The sequence below is a fragment of the Manis javanica genome, chromosome 7, assembly GCF_040802235.1.
Source record: "Manis javanica isolate MJ-LG chromosome 7, MJ_LKY, whole genome shotgun sequence".
Taxonomy (NCBI): Eukaryota; Metazoa; Chordata; class Mammalia; order Pholidota; family Manidae; genus Manis; species Manis javanica.
The window spans coordinates 105,726,646-105,747,617 of record NC_133162.1 but is presented as its reverse complement, the minus strand read 5'-3'; the positions used below and the strand labels follow the sequence as shown (position 1 = coordinate 105,747,617).

General features: G+C 34.1%; 1 protein-coding gene across 3 annotated transcripts in view; it reads left to right on the top strand.

Annotated features, from left to right (window-relative positions):
• The window catches only part of DARS1 (aspartyl-tRNA synthetase 1), a 96,478-nt gene that overhangs the window by 55,738 nt on the left and 19,768 nt on the right, over nt 1-20,972 (top strand). For all 3 annotated transcript variants that reach the window (XM_073241383.1, XM_037020766.2, XM_037020765.2), the window contains one exon: nt 19,179-19,281. In XM_073241383.1, coding sequence (XP_073097484.1) covers nt 19,179-19,281 — 103 coding nt within the window. The remainder of the gene's footprint in view (nt 1-19,178; nt 19,282-20,972) is intronic.

Sequence of the window (20,972 nt, the reverse complement as noted above, 5' to 3'; positions counted from 1 at the left end):
TGGAAAATCAGACCACAGACTCAAAATTTAAATAAGAATTTATGCTTTAATAAGATCTCAGTGCAGGAAGTAAGTTAAAGTTTGCCTGAATAAACTGATGCTGTTCCTTATGAGTATCTTCATTCTACACTTGTACAGCTAAGGACCTCATCTAGAATTGCTCTGCTGTCAGCAAGGGAGGAGTTCTTGAGACATTCAGGAATGGCTATATTTTTGTGTCACCTTTTTGTACAGTGGTGCAAATACTCAGTCAATTCTGCTGTAATGTAACATGCTTCCCTAAAAATCATAGTTCTATGCAAAATTATGCTATTAAAAACCTCAAGTTTTATGTGGAAATGTGTTGATAGCACAGCATTAAAAAAAAACCTTCCGGGCATAGTTTTTTAAAAATCTGATTTTTTAAAATAGAGAAATATATAAAGAGTATAATAATTACAGTACTTTAACTTTAAAAAATATTTCTTTGTGGAAATGGGCATCAGAGGAGTTGTAAACTGTTTTGTAGTGGTGGAAGAAAGGCTGTCTGAAATGTGAAGGCATGTTGGACTACCAGATATGGGTGGGTGTGGCTTATAACACAGATGTTTGTGGTGTGTGTTTTTTATGTATGTTTTATATGTATGGCTAAGTTCACTTGAGTACAGTTTTCGGCATTGCCCTGGTGTTTCTCACTGATGAAATCTGTCATAAACAAACACAAAGTTCCCATATGCTCAGATGGATCCATAATATATATATATTATATATATGTGTATATATATATATAAAATAATATATCAATTTGTGTTGTAATTAATTTATATTGTCAAACCAAGTGTTAATAGCAAAACCAGTTATACCCTTGCAAAACAGAACTGTTTAAGTCTTACTGTTTGCTGACTGCTTATGTGGAAGGGTAAAGAAAAGAAAAGTAGAAAATTACTTGAGAGTCTCTAGTTAGAGAAACTATGTGGAAATGACCCCATCAGTCTGGAGTAAATTCCTAGGATGTGTTGAGACTAAAGACGACCCAGTTTTTGGAGCTGGGATGGGCACACCTTACACTAGAGCACTTGGTCAAATACAAAGTGGATACTGAACAGGAGTGAGGCTGTTAGCAATAAAGAAAGAGAAGGTGGGTTTGAATAGGCATCTGGCAGTATCTTCTTCTAAGCTTATCTGTGTTGAATAAATTGGAGAGAAGTTCCAACCTTTTGAGTTCACGAAAAGCCCAAAGATAGAAATACGTTGTTACAACTGGAAAACATTTCTTTTTCTGGCTGGTAGTATTCTGTTCCTCCCATTTCAAGTAAGTCATTCCCTCATTCTAAATGTTTTTAGATGTCTGTATGGAATGCCTTGACCTTAAAATTCCATACTTTTTCTCCACTAATGTTAACCATTACTTCATTTTAATAGCTCACTTCTGTGGCCACTACTTGAATTTGCCCTGCAGAATTTCATTTTAAACTCCAGTGGCCATTCTCTCTAACCATAATTTTCACCTTTCTGCCTATCCCATACCTCCTAATCATCTGTTAGACCTCATCAAGATTTGTAGTTTTTTATCAGTCTCCCCATTTCCTCCTAGTTTTTTCTGTCTTCTTCTGACCTCATCCAACCCCAGTTCCATTTCTGGAACTATTCTCACTGCTCCCTTAATCCACTGTTCCCCATCTCTTTGTTTCTGCCCTGTAAATGCCCTGCAAACTCCCCTGCCCCATAGACTCCTGATCCCATAATTTAACACAGAAGTAAAAGAGTATATTGTGTATTTATGGCAAACAATTAATCTTTATTCTTCAGCAGGGCCCAGTAGACTATATTCTACTTTATAATGAAAACAGATTTGTAGGCTGCCTCTTATTTTCATTGTTAAGTGAACTCTCCAGTATCTCATTCTTCTTTATCCCTTAGTTTCTAAGTATAATTTTAAGTAGAAAAGAGAAATTTGGAAAATACTGTGAGTTCCATTGCTTAATATACCACCAGCCTTCTCTTATTAAAAAGAGCACAGAACAACATGTAAATTCTGGTCGATTCCGTAACTATTTAAGTAAAACAAAAATTAAGATGTTTTTAGTTACTTTAGAAATTGAAGACCAATGAAGCATGAGGTAATTCAAATGAATATTTAGTAACGTACATTTTGGGAAGGTAGCAGCTTAGTCAACTAACCATTCTGCTAAAGACTTTGATTTGGAAAATAGCATGGGTAGAAATATATCCGTGAGAAAAAGGCTCATTTCTAATCCTCATTTAATTTTCATTCCCTCTTAGATCAGATTTTATATATGAAATGCTTGTAATTATTGTTACACTAGAGAAGTGCCTAAGGACTGTTTATTCACAAGGTGTTTTAATTTTGAATAGTGCTACCCTTAAGAGACTGGACATTTAAAATGTGAACTCCTATACAAAAAACATGGGAGAAATGATGGTATTTATATGTTAATTCCATGAGGCCCCAGATTTAACTCTATTCCCTCTGGCCATATACCAGGTGGAAAAAAGCAAGGATTCCACTATTAAAAATATCAAATCAGATAGTTCCAGCTGGGGTTTTCTAATCATTTAAAAGGCAAAATATGAGGTCAGTTTTAATATCTTAAGTAGATAACTATCTTAGCATTTACTTTAGATATTAAATCTGAGGTACTTATCTTTGCCTTACTGACTAGATTGTACTGCTAGCAGTTTCTAGCTTTTAAGTATTCTCCCTAAAGAGCAATGGACACTTAGTATGGAGTCAGTTGTTTTCCTCAAATTGTCTTTCCTAGGAATATCCAATTCATCAATACACTAATCTGAAAAGTTGGCTCCCTAATTGGATTTACATGCCACAGGACTCTTCAACACATTATTTTAATCAATTTTTTGGAGAGATCAATGTTCTTATGGTTGGATACATATCAAAATGAAGCAAGTAAATGAGTTGCATAGGAAGATTGGCCCATCTTAGTCCCTAGAGATCTTTAAGATCAGGTTTTAATTGTATATCTGCACTAGTTTGAGGTCTTTAAATGAAATTTGTCCGAAAGCAGAAAGATGGGATACCTATCCAGGCTTGTGCTTCTGAATCAACGTCTTATATTGACATTAAGTTTCTAATATGCAGTAGTTAGTGTTTGAGTTGAGGCAAGAAGTCATCCCCATTTTTTAAAAATTTTTATTTAGTGCCATTTTAAAGTAATGAATAGAGTAGTTTGTATTGGTTATGGTTGAGTTATGTAAAGATAAAATTTTTTTAAGTCAGCCCTGGAGACCCTTTTGTATTGATTGTTATAAAGGACTACAGTAATTGTAAAAGTTTTTAAAGTTTAAAGCTAAATTTGTAGTGACTGCTGTAAAGGGCTACAGTTAATTTAAATAGCACTTGTTAAAGTTAAAAATTAGATTTTGCTATTTGTGCTTATGTAAGACCCCCCCTAATCCCCTCATAAGGATGTTTGGATTGGAAAAAAAGGCTTATTTGTTCTGTTAGTTGTACACATCTGTATTTTTTTCCCTCATATTAGTCATTGTAGTTGAGTGATTTATTGGTAGCTGGTGAATCACAGGTTTGTTTCTTCTCAAATGAGTCACCTAGCTGCATACAAGCTTGTTTATTTTTTTCTTTCCTTTCTAGATCTGCCTAGAAATAGATATTTTACTTAGTTGGTAAGTTAAAATTTCAGTTTGCTGCATTAACTTTTAGAACTGTAAAATATCAAAATATTATTTCTAAATCATTGATTTAGGAAACTTCTGTTTAGTACCTGCTCTCGTCCAGGCACTTTGCTGGGCTTGGGTATACAATGACACATATCACATAAGGAATTTAATTTGGGGAGACGGGAAAAATAAACAGCAGTATGCAGACATGTTACAGGTGCTATAGTGGAAGTGTGTATATATATCATCTACATTTGAGGCCCAGAGGGAGGTGGGCATGTGAGTATTCCTTGAGCATCATGAGGATAAATTGGTGAACATATACTAGGCTATTATACTGTTACAGATTGCAACTCTGAGCAACCATTCCTACATGGTTTATACCTCTTTGTTGGAATGAGGTTCTTATCTGTTGGAAGCAAAGCAAAACTTCAATTTTGGCCCTGTCCAGTTCAACATTTGTATTGAAAACTTTGATAAAGATGTACTTTAAAAGTAGGTCTAAAATCTGTTACCAGAAATTCCCGGATAGTTTATGGGATTAATTATTCCTAGTTAAATATAACTTTGAGTAATAACTTCATATTGTTTTATACAATGAACTGATGAATTTCTTTTGAGGCTGACAATAACAGCAGGACATCAAGATGCATCAGCATTACCAGAAAAGCAACCACAATTCTTGGGCATTTTGTCTATTATTTCTAGTCATGTAAACGATAAAGTAATCTAGCAGCATGTGAACTTCTCAGAATAAGAATGTACTGTTCCCAAGTTAGCTGATGATGCATTCTGGAGAATTTACAGTGTGATGCTCATTTGTGAATAAAAGAACTATAAGAACCATCTAGTGCAGTAATCAGTACATGATCTTACTAGCTATGTGATCTTAGGCTAATTACATGAGTCCCAGTCTTCTCAACTGTAAAATGGTGGTAATACTTACCTTGTATGCCTCAGTGAAGTTTAAATGAAATGATATATATGTAAAGCACTTCTCTCAGGAACTGGAGAATAAAAGGAAGTTGCTGAGTGATATGGGAACAGTACTTTAGATATTTATATATTAAGATCAGTCTTATTTGAGCTGTTAAAGAGAAAATGAACAGAACTACTAATAGGAAGATGACACAAAGTTTATGAAATATTCCTTATTTTTTGTAATAGAGAAAAAATGTGGAGGAATATAGACCAAAGTGATTATAAGAAGGGTTTAAAATTTTAAACTTTTGTTTATTTAACATTGGAATTCTTAATGATAAATAAGTGTATGTTTTATAATAAAAAAATTTTTGAAGCAATTTTTGAAAAACACTGTTTGAAAGGTATTTTTAAAACATAGATCAAGCCCTGCCATTTCCAATCCCTTACTGATGAAGGGGCATTGTGAATTGGAGATAATTCTTTGTTCCCCAAGAGGATTTTAAGTTCGAGTCAGCACCTCACAATGGGAATTGGCATCAAGAGATGACGTACTTCTTTTCCAAATCTACTTCTGTATTGTCTATATGCAGAATGGTGATCTCTTTGACTCAAGTCATGTGCTATTAAATGCTTTTTCACCTGTCTACTCTACAGAAATGATACCTTCACTAGTGGACTATAAATGACCTGTTCCAATAGCCTTTCTCAGTCTTTATGATTCTTGTTCTCTATCATAGTGGTCTCCAAAGTGTGATTTGCTCAAGATTACCCACTGAGGGAAAGAAAATAATTAAACTTATATTTCTTTCCCTTCCTTTCTTTCCTTATCTGAAAAGGTAAGGAAATTGAGTTTTTCAAATAGTTAATTTATAAATAAATACTAGGCATATCATTTGGATTGCTTCTCAGAAGGCCTTATATTACCTGTAGTGAGGTCTCTGAAGGAAGACTGGGAGATTCTAGTTACACAAAGGAGCTAACCTTGGTACCCTTCTCTGGTTCACTTACAGAATGTTGTAAGCAATTGCAGTTTACTGTGGTTGGTTAACTGGTTTTGAGGGATTACATTTATTTATATTTATTTAAAATAAAAAACCAACTCAAAAAATGGACAAGTGTCTTAAACAGATTTCTATCAAGAGATTATAGATTGAGGATAAAACTTAAAATGTAAGTGCAAATGAGAAAATGTCAACTTTGATATTTCTACTCATTGCGTGAGATCTTTGTTTCTGCCACATGAGTTTGTGGGAGTTTTTTTTTTTTTTTTTTTTTTAATGATAGTCTAATCAGATTTGACAAGATGTTAGTACTACCCTAAGTAGAATTATCAGGAACACTTTGTAAAGTATGGATTTGAGTTCACTATTGCTAATTATGAACCTCACCCTGAGGTAATATTTGTCTAAAGGTAATACCTATGTTTAGTATTAGATGTATATGATTTCAAAATAAATATATACATATTGGGGTACATACCTCCCTTTTTCATTGATGAAATAGATCAAACTATCAAAAGAGACAGCTACCCAACCCTATAGGTGATATATCAACTTTATATATATTAACCCTATATATATATAAGGTTAATATCTATTTATATTAATCCTATAGTTAACATATTAACTATTCTCTCCTTTTTGAGACATGTTACTTCCATGCACCTCCATGCCATTCTCTCTCTTTTTTTCTTAATTGTTTCTTCTTTTCCCCTACCCAGATTTCAATCATGGTCTTCAGCATTTCTGAAGGAAATTAAACAATAGGTAGAAATGAGATTGGCTAAAACAAAAACTGATTTGTCTGACAAAACCAAGAAGTAGTTCCATATAAATAATTTTAAGACTGTTTTAGTGCTGATTTTGAAATGTGTTTATAATCCCTAGAGCCTTCCCCTGAGTAGTTACTTTGAAGAGGACAGTGTTCATTTCAGTTGGTAAATTCTGCTGTTTGATAAGAAATCAGTCCTTATATTTAATAGCTAAATTTTGTTTATCTGTTTTTTTTAATCTCTCTACAATGCATAATATTCATTGTAGTTTTGCAGTGCTTCTGTGATATAGTACAAGTAAACTTTTACTGATTTAAGAGAACTTTATTATGATTACATGATAGCTTTGAACTCAGGAAGGGGTTTTTTAATTTCATAACTTTCTTAAGCTTATGATTGTATTAATTGCTATTGCAAAAAAAACTACAGTGTAACAAACCACCTCAAAACTCAGTAGTGAGGCAATATTACCCAAAGTGATATATAGATTTAGTGCATCCCTGTCAAAAATCCCAGTGGTATTTTTTTTTTTTTGAAGAAATAGAAAAGTCCATACAAAAATTTGTATGGAATCTCAAGGGACCCCAAATAGCCAAAACAATCTTGAAAAAGAAGGAAAGTTGGAAGACTCACACTTCCTGATTTCAAAACTTATTACAAAACTACAGTAATCAAAACAATGTGGTGCACATGAGAAAGACATACAGACCAATGAAATAGAATGTCAAGCTCAGAAATAAACCCTGGCATATATGGCCAATTGATTTTTGACAGGGGTACCAAGATGGTTTGATGGGGAAAGGACAGTCTTTTCATCAAATGGTGCTGAGAAAACTGGGTATCCATATGCCAAAGGCCTTACCGTATACCATATATAAAAATTGACTCAAAGTGGATTAATGACCTAAATATAAGAGTTTATAGAAAACAGGATAAAAGTTCCATGATGCTGGATTTAAACAGTAATTTCGTGGATATAACATCAAAAGCATAGGTGACAAAAGAAAAAAACTAGATTAACTGGACTTTATCAAAACTTTGGTGCATCAAAGGATACTGTCAGGAGAGTGAAATGATAGCCCACAAAATGAGAAAAACTATTTGCAAATCGTATATTTGATAAAGAATTAATATCCAGAATATACGGAAACCCCTGCAAGTCACAATGACAACAACCACCCAATTCTAAAATCAACAAAGTACTTGAATAGGCATTTCTCCAAACAAAATCCACAAATGAACAGTAAGCACATGAAAAGATGGCTCAACATCACTAGTCATTAGGGAAATGCATATCATAAACATGCCATTTCATACACATTAGAATGGATATTATTTAAAAAACACAACAGAAAAATAATGAGTATTGGTGAGGGTGTGGAGAAATTGGAACTCTGATGTATTGCAGGTACGAATGTAAAATGGTATAGCTGCAGTGGAAAACAATATGGCAGTTCCTCAAAAAGTTAAACAGAATCATATGATCCAGCAATTCCACTTCTAGGTAAATAACCAAAAGAATTTTGAAACAGAAACTCAAACAGATGCTTATATGCTATTACTGTTCATAGGAACATTATTCACAATAACAAACGATAGAAATAAACCAAATATATTAGGTACATATAGTGGAATATTACTCAGCCTTAAAAAAAGATGAGATTCTGATACATGCTGTAACATGGATGAACCTTATAAACATACTGAGTGAAATATCAGGCACAGAAGGACAAATACTGCCGTTCCACATACTTGAGTCACCTAAAATAGTTAAATTCATAGAGACAAAAAGTAGAATTAGTGGGTACTAGGAGCTGGGGTGGGGGGAACTGGAGGGAATGGGTGTGAATTGTTTAATGAGTACAGAATTTCTGTTTGGGATAATGAAAAGGTTCTGAAAATAGATAGGGAAATGCAAATCAAAAACCACAGTAGAACTGCACAACATTGCAAATACTACTGAATTGTACCCTTACTAGTGATTAAAATGGTAAACATTATGTATTGTATACTTTACCACAATAAAAACATTTTTTAAAAAGATAAAACCCAGTGGCATACAACAATAAATCTTTATTTCTTGCTCACACATCTGTGAGTCAGCCAGAGTCCAGCTCAGGTAAGCTTGTTTTGAAGCTATGGTTTGGGTCTTGGTCTGCTCCTTGTGTTTCTCAGCTTCCTTGGACCAGCAGCTACCTGAGGCATCATCTTACAGAGAAAAGTGGGAATACTGATGGGCAAGTGCAGCTGCACAAATACATTTCAAGCCTTTGCTGGCATCACATCTACTGACCTCTCACTGATAAAGCAAGTCATATGGCCAAACCCAAAGGCAGGGGAGAGAGAAGTACCTTTTGTATGCCTGGAAGCCATGGCAAAGTTGTGCATGAATACTGCTACCATGGGAAAATGAAGATGTGAGGCTAATAATTAAGTGTACTACAGAGATACGCTAAGAACTTGTAAAATTTTTTGGCGACATTAAAGAATAAGGCCTTAATCATTAGTACATTATTTTAGACTATGAAGCTTACCTCCAAGTATTGAAATAAATTTGATGGTTTTAACAGAATCTTTGAAGTCTATTTTATACTTTCTTCCTTTTTAACTTTTTCTTATGACCGGATGCCAGAACATCTATTACTGTCCTAGGTTATAATATGGTTCTTTACTACTTTTTTGTCTCTGTTTTTTTTTTAATGTACATTTTCAGCAGTCAGCTGTTACTTAATACAACAGTTGTGCTTACTTCTACTAGTTCCACCAGACTTGTTTGTTTGTTTGTTGCTTCTTATGGAATATAGACATGAAAACTTAGCATCAAGATGGGTGGAACTACAGATAATGAAATTGTCCCTAAGGTTATTAGTGAGGCCCTATGTAGTAAACTTTCTGGCATTTGTAGTAGAAAGATGGGATTTCATTCCTTAAGATAACTGAATACTATTTATTTTTCTCTCAAGTTGCACATTTTATAATTGTTTGAGTTATTCACACATTATATCATTCATTTAAAAAATTTGACAGTCAACTCAATATTTTTATAAAATATTTTATATAAAGAATGGTGCTTTTCAGAGTTTTATTTTCTAAAAAAAGTTTGAGAAGTAAACTATTAAGTTGATGATTGACAGTTCCTAACAGGGGACATGAAGTCTGTTGTGCCTTTTAGGCATTTTTAGTAACAAGGCTAACCTAATTCATCTTATTTGTGGAGTGATTAATTATATGTAGGGTGAGAAGGGTGGTTGGAAAATGAAAGAGGTATGAAACACAATTCAGTGATAGTGTACTTTGGGAGGTAGTGGTAATAATAGAAATAGCTGACTTAGCTCTTGAAAAGATGTGTTCAATTTACTTCATCCACTTCTCTAACAATAAAATAGTCCCCAGGAGTTCTCTGCTTTCCACTGTGACTTTTTTTTCCTGCCATATCCTCTGTAAAAACCCAAGACTTTCAGTTGCCAGTTAGACATAACCCTCTTTCAAAGTATGGACATAGTAGCATATTAGTTTCTAACTGTAAAACTGAAACCTTAGTAGGGTCTCTTTATGGTAGCAGCCACGCTCTAGTATATACACCATAAGGTATTAAGCCATCTTAACATACAGTGTCAGTTAAATTCATATTAATTAGACTTTTTCTACAAAATGGAATTTTGTCCTTATACTGGCAGTAGTAGCTCATGCAAGTGTCCCTATCCCTCTCATATGGCTCTGATTAAACACACATAGAAAACCTTCCTCATGGAAACTCATGAGGTAAGCAACAGAATTCTCACAAAGCCTGAATCAGGTTATCAGGTATCAGGCTTACCAAAGGCGACTGATAGGTGGCAGTCACACTGAAGAAAGATTGAATGACACTAGACTGCCAGTATTAGAAAGCCCTTTTAACAATGAACGAAGCTTCTGGATCCCTTCAGCTCTCAAAGGAGCTTTATATATTAGTTCACTGGCTACCTCTTTTACCATAATAAATTCTGTGTTTCTTTAAAACAAAGTTTTAGCTAGATACTAGGTGATACTCTAGTGTAAGAGTTATAAGAGTGCAAGAGACGTCTACTGTTGATTTTTTAATTGGGTTTATTGCCACTTGAGTTTCCTCTCCCTATGAAGAGTCTGCCCAATCATTTTTTTATTAATGTATGATTAACATATATCATATTAATTTCAGGTATACAACATAATGATTTGATACTTGCATACATGGCAGAATGATCACTGTAAGTCTAGTTACCACCCATCACCATACAGAGCTACAAATTTTTTTCCCCAATTATTTTTGACATTAATTTGTAGATGTCCTTTATATATTCCTGGGAAAGCAATCCTTTTAGTTTCAAGTGCTACATTATCTCTGAGTTTGTGACTCATCTTTTTACTCTTTGTAAAAGTTTATCGTTTAACAAAGTAGTTAAAATATGAACTCTGAGCTTGACTATCTGGATTCAAATCCTGGCTTCATCACATACAAGGCATATGATAAGTAATTACTTAAACTCTATATGCCTCAGTTTCCTCTCTTACAAAATATAGAATAGTATCTCATAGGTTTGTTGTGAAGTTTAACTTAGTTAATGTGTGTTGAGCGTATAAAACAGTATCTCACACATAGTAAAAACTTTATACATATTGCTGTTGCATAAACATTATTGAAGAAATCCTTTCCCACCTCAAGGTCATTAAGATGCTTTCTGGCTCCTTTCTCTGAGGTCGCCCGCACTTTCTAAGTGTGTAAACCTTTTAATCTTTAACTTTCTCTCCCCACCCTTTCAGGGCACCTCTCCTTACTGAGGCTGCCTGCTGCACTTCTCTCTTTAAGTAACTAAATAAAACTTTCCTCTGCTTAAAAAAAAAGATGCTTTCCTAAAAGCTTTATTTTTATCTTTTACATTTAGCTCGTTAATGTGCCCAAACTTTATTTTTGCTTGTAAGTTAGAGGTCCAATCTCATTTTCTTTATTGTGGATAATCAAACTAGTACAGTTCATTAAAAGTCCCTCCTCTTATCTAAGCTTTACTACCTCCTCTGCCATATGTCAAGATATCTTTATACACATGGATTGTTGCTGAGATTTCATTTTTGTTCTTTTTATCTATCTAGCCCTGAACCAGTACCAACTGTCATAATTACTATAGTTTTTTTTCATAGAAGTGTTTTGCATGTAAAAATTTTCAAAAATATAGATAAGTTGGGCAGTATTGTAAATATCTGTGTATATATTTTGCTGTTATTTAGTACTCCTTTAGCACTTTCTACCAGCTTAGATCACTTCATCCACACTCAACCTCATTATTGCTCAAATGTGCTAGGCATGTTCCTGCATTAGGGACTCTGTACTTGATGTTCTGTTAGCAATACCCTTTCCCCAAAGGATCAGTGTGGCTCGTCCGCACTGTTTTTGTTATTTATTCAAATAATCATATTCTCAACAAGGCCTTGACTAGCCACACCATCTAAAACTGTATCTCTTACTATTAAACATACTGTATATCTTATTTTAATCTCTTGCCCCATGTAGAATGTCAGCCTTATGAAATAAGGGGGTTTTCTCTGTTTTTCCCACTGCTATATTCCCAGGGCCTACCATAGTGCCTGGCACATGATAGTCAAATTTTTTGTTTAATGATTGTATAATCTGGCTCCCAAATCTGTGTTTTCTTCATTAACTCATGATGCCTTCTGAGTGTAATACTGTCTTTGATTTAGTCCATTTAATATTTTCCAGCCACCTAATTTTGATATTGATAAGTTATGTCATACTTAAATAAACATCTTAGAATCTTGAAAGTAGGATTTATTCTAAATGAACAAAATGAGATATTTAATGACTGGTCCATAATGGGTCAATTAACCTTGTAAGACACTGATTCCTTAGGTTTGTCCTTTAACGTACGACAAAGAAGATCAGACAGGAAAAAATCTATTGTCCCTCAAGGAAGTCTGTTTTGCTTCCCCAATATTCTAATGTGACTCACTAAAAGGTGTATTTAGCTTGTATTATCCTCATAAACAAAGAACAGATGCTGGAGTGCCTTAAACAAGCCTACTCTTTATTAGTCCTGGTTTTCTTCTACATATAAATTTACCTTACATTTTTTGGGGCAACATACTGTCCAAGAGCAGAGGTTCTTAAACTTTAGCGTGAGACACAATCATCTGGAGGGCTTGTTATAACACTGATTGTTAGACCCTATGCTAGAATTTCTGATGCTAGATCTGGGGTTGGACCAAGGAATTTGCACTTCTAACCTGTTCACAGGTTATGCTGATACTGGTCTGGGAACCATACTTAGAAAACCACTATACTGGATTAACTGAAAAAATACCACTTGTTTCACTCTATACTTTTCTTTTTTATTGAAGGATAGTTGACATAATATTATAATAGTTTTCAATTGTAAAACATAGTGATTATATACATTACAAAGTGCTCACCACAGTAAGTATAGTTACCATCTGTCACCATACCAAGTTATTATAATACTATTGACTATATTCTCCATGCTGTACCTTGCATCCCTGTGACTGACTTATTTTATAATGAAGTCTGTACCTCCCTATTATTTCACTTCTCTCCTCATCCCTCCCCCTGGAAGTTACCAGTTGTTCTCCATATTTATGAGTCTTTCTAGGTTTTTGTTTATTGTTTTATTTTTTAGGTTCCACACATAAATGAAATCCTGTTTGTCTTTCTCTGACTTATTTCACTTAGCATAATATACTCTAGGTCCATCCTGTTGTTGCAAATGGCAAGATTTCATTCTTTTTTGTGGCTGAGTGGTACTTCATTGTGTATATATACACATCTTCATTATCCATTCATGTTTTCATAGACACTTAGGTTGCTTCCACATTTTGGCTATTGTAAATATGCAATAAACCTAGGGATACATAGATATTTTCAAAAAAAGAAATTTCCTTTGGTAAATACCCAGAAATGAAATTAACTGAATCATGTTATTTCTATTTTTAATTTTTTAAAGAACCTCCCTATTGTTTTCCATGTATCTGTACCAATTTACTTTGCCACCAACAGTGTATGAGGGTTCCCTTTTCTCCACATCCTTACCAACACTTATTTCTCCTTTTCTTTTGATACTAGTCATTCTAATTGGTGTGAGGTGTTATCTCCTTACGGTTTTCTCTGCATTTCCCTGATGATTAGTGATGTTGAGCATTTTCTCATGTGTCTATTGGCCATCTGCATGTTTTCTTTGGGATAATGTCTATTCAGATCATCAGCGCATTTTTTAATTGGATTCTTTGGGGGTTTTTGTGGGGTTTTTTTGGTGTTGAGCTGTATAAGTTCTTTTGGATATTAACCCTTTCTCAGGTACATCATTTGCAGATATAGTCTCCCATTCGTTAGGTTGCCTTTTAATTTTCTTGATGGTTTCCTTGTGTAAAAGCTTTCTTATATGATGTTGTCCTACTTGTTTACTTTTGTTTCCTTTGCCTAGGGAGTTATATTCAGAAAAAAATTCCTAAGGCTAATGTCCAAGAGTTTACTGCCTATGTTTTAGGAGTTTTTTGGTTTCAGGTCTTACCTTGAGTCTTTAATCCATTTCAAGTTTATTTTTGTATATGGTGTAACAAAGTGGTCTAGTTTCATTCTTTTGCATGTAACTGTCCATTTTTCTCAGCACCATTTATTGATGAGACTGTCTTTTCCCCACTGTTTATTCTTGACCCCTTTGTTGTGGATTAAGTGACGTGTAAACATGAGTTTATTTCTGGGCAAATTGTTCCATTGATATGTTTGTTTATTTTTGTGCCAGTACCATACAGTTTTGATTATTATGGCTTTATAGTTTAGTTTGAAATCAGAGGGATTGATACCTCCTACTTTATTCTTCTTTTTCAAGATTGCCTTGGCTATTCTGAATATTTTGTGGTTCCATACAAATTTTAGGATTTTTTGTTCTTGTTCTGTTAAAAATTGCCCCTGGTATTTTGATAGGGATTGAATTGTATATGCAGATTGTTTTGGGTAGTATGGACATTTTAACAATATTAATTCTTCCAGTTCATGAACACAATACATCTTTCCATTTATTTGTTTTGTCTTCAATTCCTCTCATCAGTGTCACAGCTTTCAAAGTACAGATCTTTCACTTCCTTGGTTAAATTTATGCGTAGGTATTTTATTCTTTTGTATGCAACTGTAAATGGGATTATTTTCTTAATTTCTCTTTCTTCTAGTTCATTTGTAGTATATAGAAAAGCAACAGGTTTTTGTATATTGATATTTGTATCCTTCAATTTTACTGAATTCATTTATTAATTCTATTTGCTTTTTGGTGGAGTCTTTAAGGTTTTCTATATATTGTGTTACCTGCAAATAGTGACAGTTTTACTTCTTAATAATTTGGGTGCCATTTGTTTCTTTTTCTTTTCTAATTGCTATGGCTAGAACTTTCAGTAGCATAATTTTGAATAAAAGCAGTGAGAGTGGGCATCCTTGTTTAGTGAGCATTTCCTGATCTTAGAGGAAAGCTTTTAGCTTTTTGCCACTGAGTATGTCAGCTGTGGGTTTGTCATACATGGACTTTATTACATTGAGCTGTGTTCTCTGTACACCCACTTATATCACACCCAGTTTTTATCATGTGTGGATGTTCATTTTTTTCAAATGCTTTTTCTGCATCTGTTGAGATGATCATGTGAGTTTTACCCTTCCTTTCATTAATGTGGTATATTACATTGATTGATTTCTCAATGTTGAACCATCCTTGCATCCCTGGAATAAATCCCATGTAATTATGGTAAGTTATCCTTTTATGTATTTTTAAATTCAGTTTGCTAATACTGTATTGAGGATTTTACATCTTTGTTCATCAAGGATATTGGTTTATAATTTTCTTTTTTTTTTTTAATAGTGTCTTTGTCTGGTTTTGGTTTTAGGGTAATGCTGGCCTCATAGAAAGAATTTAGAAGCATTCCTTCCCCTTCTATTTTTTGGAATAGTTTGAGGATAAGGTTTAACTTTAAATGTTTGGTAGAATTCTGTGAAGCACGGGTCCTGGGCTTCTGTTTTGGGGGAGTTTTTTGATTACTGATTCAATTTTGTTAGTAATTGGTCTGTTCAGATTTCTTCTTGACTCAGTCTTAGAAGATTGTATGTTTCTAGGAATTTATCATTTCTTCTAGTTTGTCCAGCTTACTGGCATATAATTTGTCATAGAATTCTCTTATAATCCTTTGAATTTCTGTGGTGTCAGTTTTAACTTCTTTTTCATTTCTGATTTTATCTAATTGAGTCTTATCTCTTCTTTCTTGATGAGTCTGGTGAAAAGTTTATCAATTCGATTTATCTTTTCAACGAACCAGTTCTTTTAGTTTCATTGATTGTTGTTTGTTTTCTTAGTCTCTATTTCATTTATTTCTGCTCTGATCTCGTATGTTCCTCCTGCTGTTAACTTTAGACTTTGTTCTTCTTTTGTCTGATTCCTTAAGTTTTAAGGTTAGATTGTGTATTTAGATTATTCTTGTTACAGTAGGCCTGTGACAATACAAACTTCTATCTTAGAACTGTTTTTGCTACATCCCAAAAATTTTGAACTATTATGTTTCTGTTTTCATCTCTCTGTATTTTTTGGTTCTTTGTTTTCTTCATTGACCCATTGTTTAGTAGCATGTTGCTTCACCTCCACATATTTTGTAGGGTTTTTTCCTATTTTTTTCTTTGTGATTGATTTCTAGTTTTACTGTTGTTCTTGGAAAAGATACTTACATAATTTCAGTCTTCTTAAATTCATTGAGATTTGTTTCCTGACCTAATGTGTGATCTGTCGTGTAGAACACTCATTTGCACCATAAAATAATGTGTATTCTGCTGATTTTGAATGGAATGTTATATATATATGTTTGTTAAGTCTGTTTGGTCTAATATGTTGTGCAAAGCCACTCTTTCCTTATTGATTTTCTGTGATTTATCGATTGATGTAAGTGGGAAGTGGGGTGTTAAAGACCCCACTATTATGTTATTACTTTCATTTTCTCCTTTTATGTCTATATTTGCTTTATATATTTAGGTGCTCCTATGTTGGGTACATAGATATTCACAGTTGTTATATCATTTTGTTGGCCAGATCTCCTTATCATTATGTGATTCCCTTTGTCTGTTCTTATAGTCTTTGTTTTGAAGTCTGTTATGTCTGATGTAAGTATTGCTACTCCAGCCTTTTTTTTCCCCACTTTCATTTGCATGGAATATCTTTTTCCATCCCTTCACTTCCCTTGTGTGTATCTTTAGACCTAAGTAAGTCTCTCATAGGCAACATATAGATGGGCCTATGTGGATAACCTCATGGTTACCATAAGGTTCATGTGGAACATGTATATATATCTCTCTCAGTCCATATTAGGTTGATGGTCTGAACATATTCTAAAAACCCATTATTATTCCCCCCTCCATGTTTTATATATATGATATAATAATTTACATCTTTTTATTTTGTATATCCCTTGACAAATTCTTGTGTATATAAAATTCTTACTTTCATCTTTTGAACTTCAAACTAATTTTATTACTTATTGGTCTACTACCTTTACTGTATGTCTGTTTTTACCAGGGAAATGTTTTTCCTCTCCTAATTTTCATACTTCTAGTACGGCCTTTTCTTTCCAACTCAAAGAAGTCTCTTTAACACTTCTTGTAAGGTTGATTTAGTGGTAAAGAACTCCTTTAAATTTTGTGTCTGGAAAACTGTTTTATCTCTCCTTCAGTTCTGAATAATAACCTTGCTGGGTAGATTATTCTTGGTTTTAGGTTTTTTGCCTTTCAGCACTTTGAAGTTACCCATGCTGCTCCCTTCTGGCATTCAAAGTTTCTGCTGAAAAGTCAGCTGATAGCCTTGTGGGGTTTCCCTTGTAGGTAACTGCTTTCCCTTGCTACCTTTAAGATTCTCTCCTTATTTTTAATCTTAGTCATTTTAGTTACCATGTGTCTTGGTGTGGACCTCCTTGGGTTCATCCTCTTTGGGGTTCTACATGCTTCCTGGACCTGTCTGTTTCTTTCTCCAGGTTAAGAAAGTCCTCCACTATTATTTCTGTAAATAGGTTTTCTGTCCCTTTCCCTCTCTCTCTCTCTCTCTCTCTCTCTCTCTCTCTCTCTCTCTCTCTCTCTCTCTCTCTCTCTCTCTCCCCTCCTTCTGGGACCTCTCCTTATGAGAATATTGTTTTGTTTGACATTGTCATAGAGATCTTTCAGCATCTTTTCATTTTTAAAAATTGTGGGGTTTTTTTCCATCTGTTTGGCTTGGTTGCTTTACTTTACTCTGTCTTCCAGATTGCTAATTCATTCTTCTGCATTTTGTAATCTGCTGTGATTCCCTCTAATATATTTTCATTGCAGTTACTATATTCATCAACTCTGACTGGTTCTTTTTTTATTTTATATCTTTTTGTTGAAGTCCTTCTGAGTTCATCCACTGTTCTCCTTAGTTCAGTAAACATCTTTATGACAATTACTTTGAACTCTTTATCAGGTAGATTGCTTGTTCCCATTTTGTTTAGCAATTTTCCTGGTATTTTGTTCTAACCTTTGAAACATTTTTTTCTGACTCTCCTCATTTTGTCTGGCTTTATGTTTGTTTCTGTGTTTGCTTGTACTAGGTAGGTCAGCTATGTTTCCTGGTCCTGAAAGCAGTGGCCTTATGTAGTAGGTATCCTGTGGTGGCTAGCACAGTACCCCCTGGTCACTAAACTTGGTGCAACAGGGATGTCCCCTCTATGGTATGTGTGTGCCCTCTTGTGCTGAGCCATGACTGCTGTAAGCAGGCTGGTTGGTGGTGGGCAAGACTGACCTTCTGCTTGGCTGTCAGCGATAACTGCTCTTACTGTAGTTACACTAGTTTACCAGGCTCTCCCTGGCTGCAGCTGGCTGGGAGGCTTGGGCTGCAGCCCCTGCCTGTGTTGTGGTGGTTTTTATTCTAAGCTGGTACCAGGCATATAGAATTCTAGTTAGTGAGGCAAAATGAAGTGATTTTTATTTCTTACTTTCTTCACGACTTTTCACCCTTTAGCCTCATTCTGATCCTTTTCCATCTCTGAGCAAATGTTCAGCCCTGAGCAAATGTTCATTGAAATGGATTGTGGTTTTTTTCCTTGTGTAAAATAAGCATTGTTAGATTTCTGGAATCTTATAAAATAGCACCAAAACTACTCCAGACCCAGTTTCTCACCATGGCAAATAGAAATTTTCCTATGAAAGTTAAATCTTCTTTGTTGTTTTTTATTTTTCTCTTAGTGTATATTAAACTTCATATAGACATTCTTAAATGGAATTACATAATCTAATAGTCTGTCTGCCATAAATACAATGACAGTGTGTACTCAGTAACTATAAACAATGAGGATTTAATTGTAGGACCCTAATGTCCTCTTATTACCTTGAAAACTTTTCAGTTGACCTTATTCTATTATTTAATTCCATTACATACCAGTAATTGCATTTATAAGCCAATGTTTCTCATTATAGGAAATGCTGATCTTAGTAAAATTTCAACTATAGGGAGGGAAATGTTCTTTAATAAATAATTGAGATACTTTTTCCTACTTTTCACAATTCAGTGCTGGTCATGTTGCCTTTTAATGTCTAGAAATTTTATAAATGGTAACTAAATTGTGGCATCTAGAAATTCATCTCTTTAAGACATCTCACAAGGTGTGCTAGCTACATTATGGCTTAGTGTAAGTACATTAAATAGACTGACATTATCTCAAGTGGCTTACTGTATTAAAGAGGATTTTAATATATTCAGCTTTACTGTTGAAACACTAAATGAGCTCTGACACCTCTGATTGGATGATAAAAGTTGGAAATTTTTTCTTTTGACAGCATCAACAAAGAGAGCATCGTAGATGTAGAAGGTGTTGTGAGAAAAGTGAATCAGAAAATTGGAAGCTGTACACAGCAAGATGTAGAGTTACATGTTCAAAAGGTAACTTTTTTCAAAGTAAAAGCCATGCACAGAAATAGAAATAGATTTGAGTAGTTCTTGAAACTACTCATGTCATATCTATATTTTATTAATAATTACCATTGAAGTAAAATACTGATTTGTAGATTGATTACTGAATCAATTAGCTTTTGTTATATAACAGACCACCCCATTACTTAGTGACTTAAAACAAAAAACATTTATTTGTTCACAATTCTATGCATTTGCAGTTAGGGACAGCCCATCCTGGATGGCTCTTCTGTCCCATGTGACATCATCTGTCCCATAACTGATATTTCTGGGTTATCTTTCCCTATGTCCTTTCTTCATTCAGTAGCCCAATCTTCCTGACATGCTTCCAGGGTTCCCAGAAGCAAGAGAGGGAAGCCCTAGTGTATAAGCACTTTTTAAGCTTCTGCTTGTGTCACACTTGCTAAATATTCCATTAGTCAAAGCAAGTCAATCAGATTTAAGGGGTGGAGAAATATATTCCGTCTCTTAATGGAAGAGAAGCAACGTCACTGGAAAAAAGGATATGTACACAGGAGACTGAGGGGTTATTGGAGACATTTTTGCAAACAGTCTACCACAGATATAAATATATATCTTTATGTTTATATATTAAAACATCTAAAAAGCTTTGTTTACTATTGTGAACCTACTTTGCTATGAACTTTCTTTTGATGATGTATTTGCACTCTTAATCATTATATTTCCTTATTATATTTCTCACATTTTTTAGTACAGAGAAGTCAAAAGAGACAATACCATATTGTTGTTACATTCCAGCAATAATTTCTTTTCACACGAGATGTATCCCACATGTGTTTTCTTTTCAAACATTAAAGACTAGAAGTGTTCATTATAATTGACTTTTAAAATACTATGAGTGAATTTACACATACTTAGTACTGTTGAAGTAACCCTGCAGTTTTGAACCTACAGTTCTCAGATCCAGGCCTAGTTTGTATCTACAATATGCATCATGCTTTTCTCTTAAGGAACAGTCCCATTTTACCCTTACCCCTGTGTGTGTGTGTGTGTGTATGTATGTGTACGTGTGTGTGTGTGTGTGAGCACGTGTAAGATAGAGCAGTCAGGCAGACTGACTGACAAATACAGAAAGATAGACTCAAATATATACACTAATTTGGGCATAAGGTTGTATTTAACTGGAATTGATCGTCATGGAACTCTTCAAGACAGAAAATGTTATATTTTTTACTGACCTAACTTGCCAGATTACTTTGTTCTCTTTCTATAAGCCTCAATTCAAACCAGTTTCACTCAGAACTCTGTAACCTACCTAGTAGAGGCAAACCAACCCAAGGGTACACTAACCAAGAAAAACAACCCCTATCTTCCAAATAACATATCTTTTTCAATATTTTATTAATAAAGAGGATTCTAATAAATAGAGCAAGTAAATGTACTTCTCAAATATTCTATTATCTAGCATTCAGTACAACCTTAATAAATGTTAATAAATATAAAGCCTGAAGAACTTACAAATTTTGCCTTAATAAAATACTTACAAAATACCTCACAGAGCATACAGGATTCTACACTAAATAGAATCTTATAACTAACAAGCAATGACTCTTCTTTTTCTATTTATATATCCAGCCATCAGTTACTGAGTACTTTGTGCCAAGCACTCTGTGTAGTTCTGAGGATCAAAGTGCTTATGA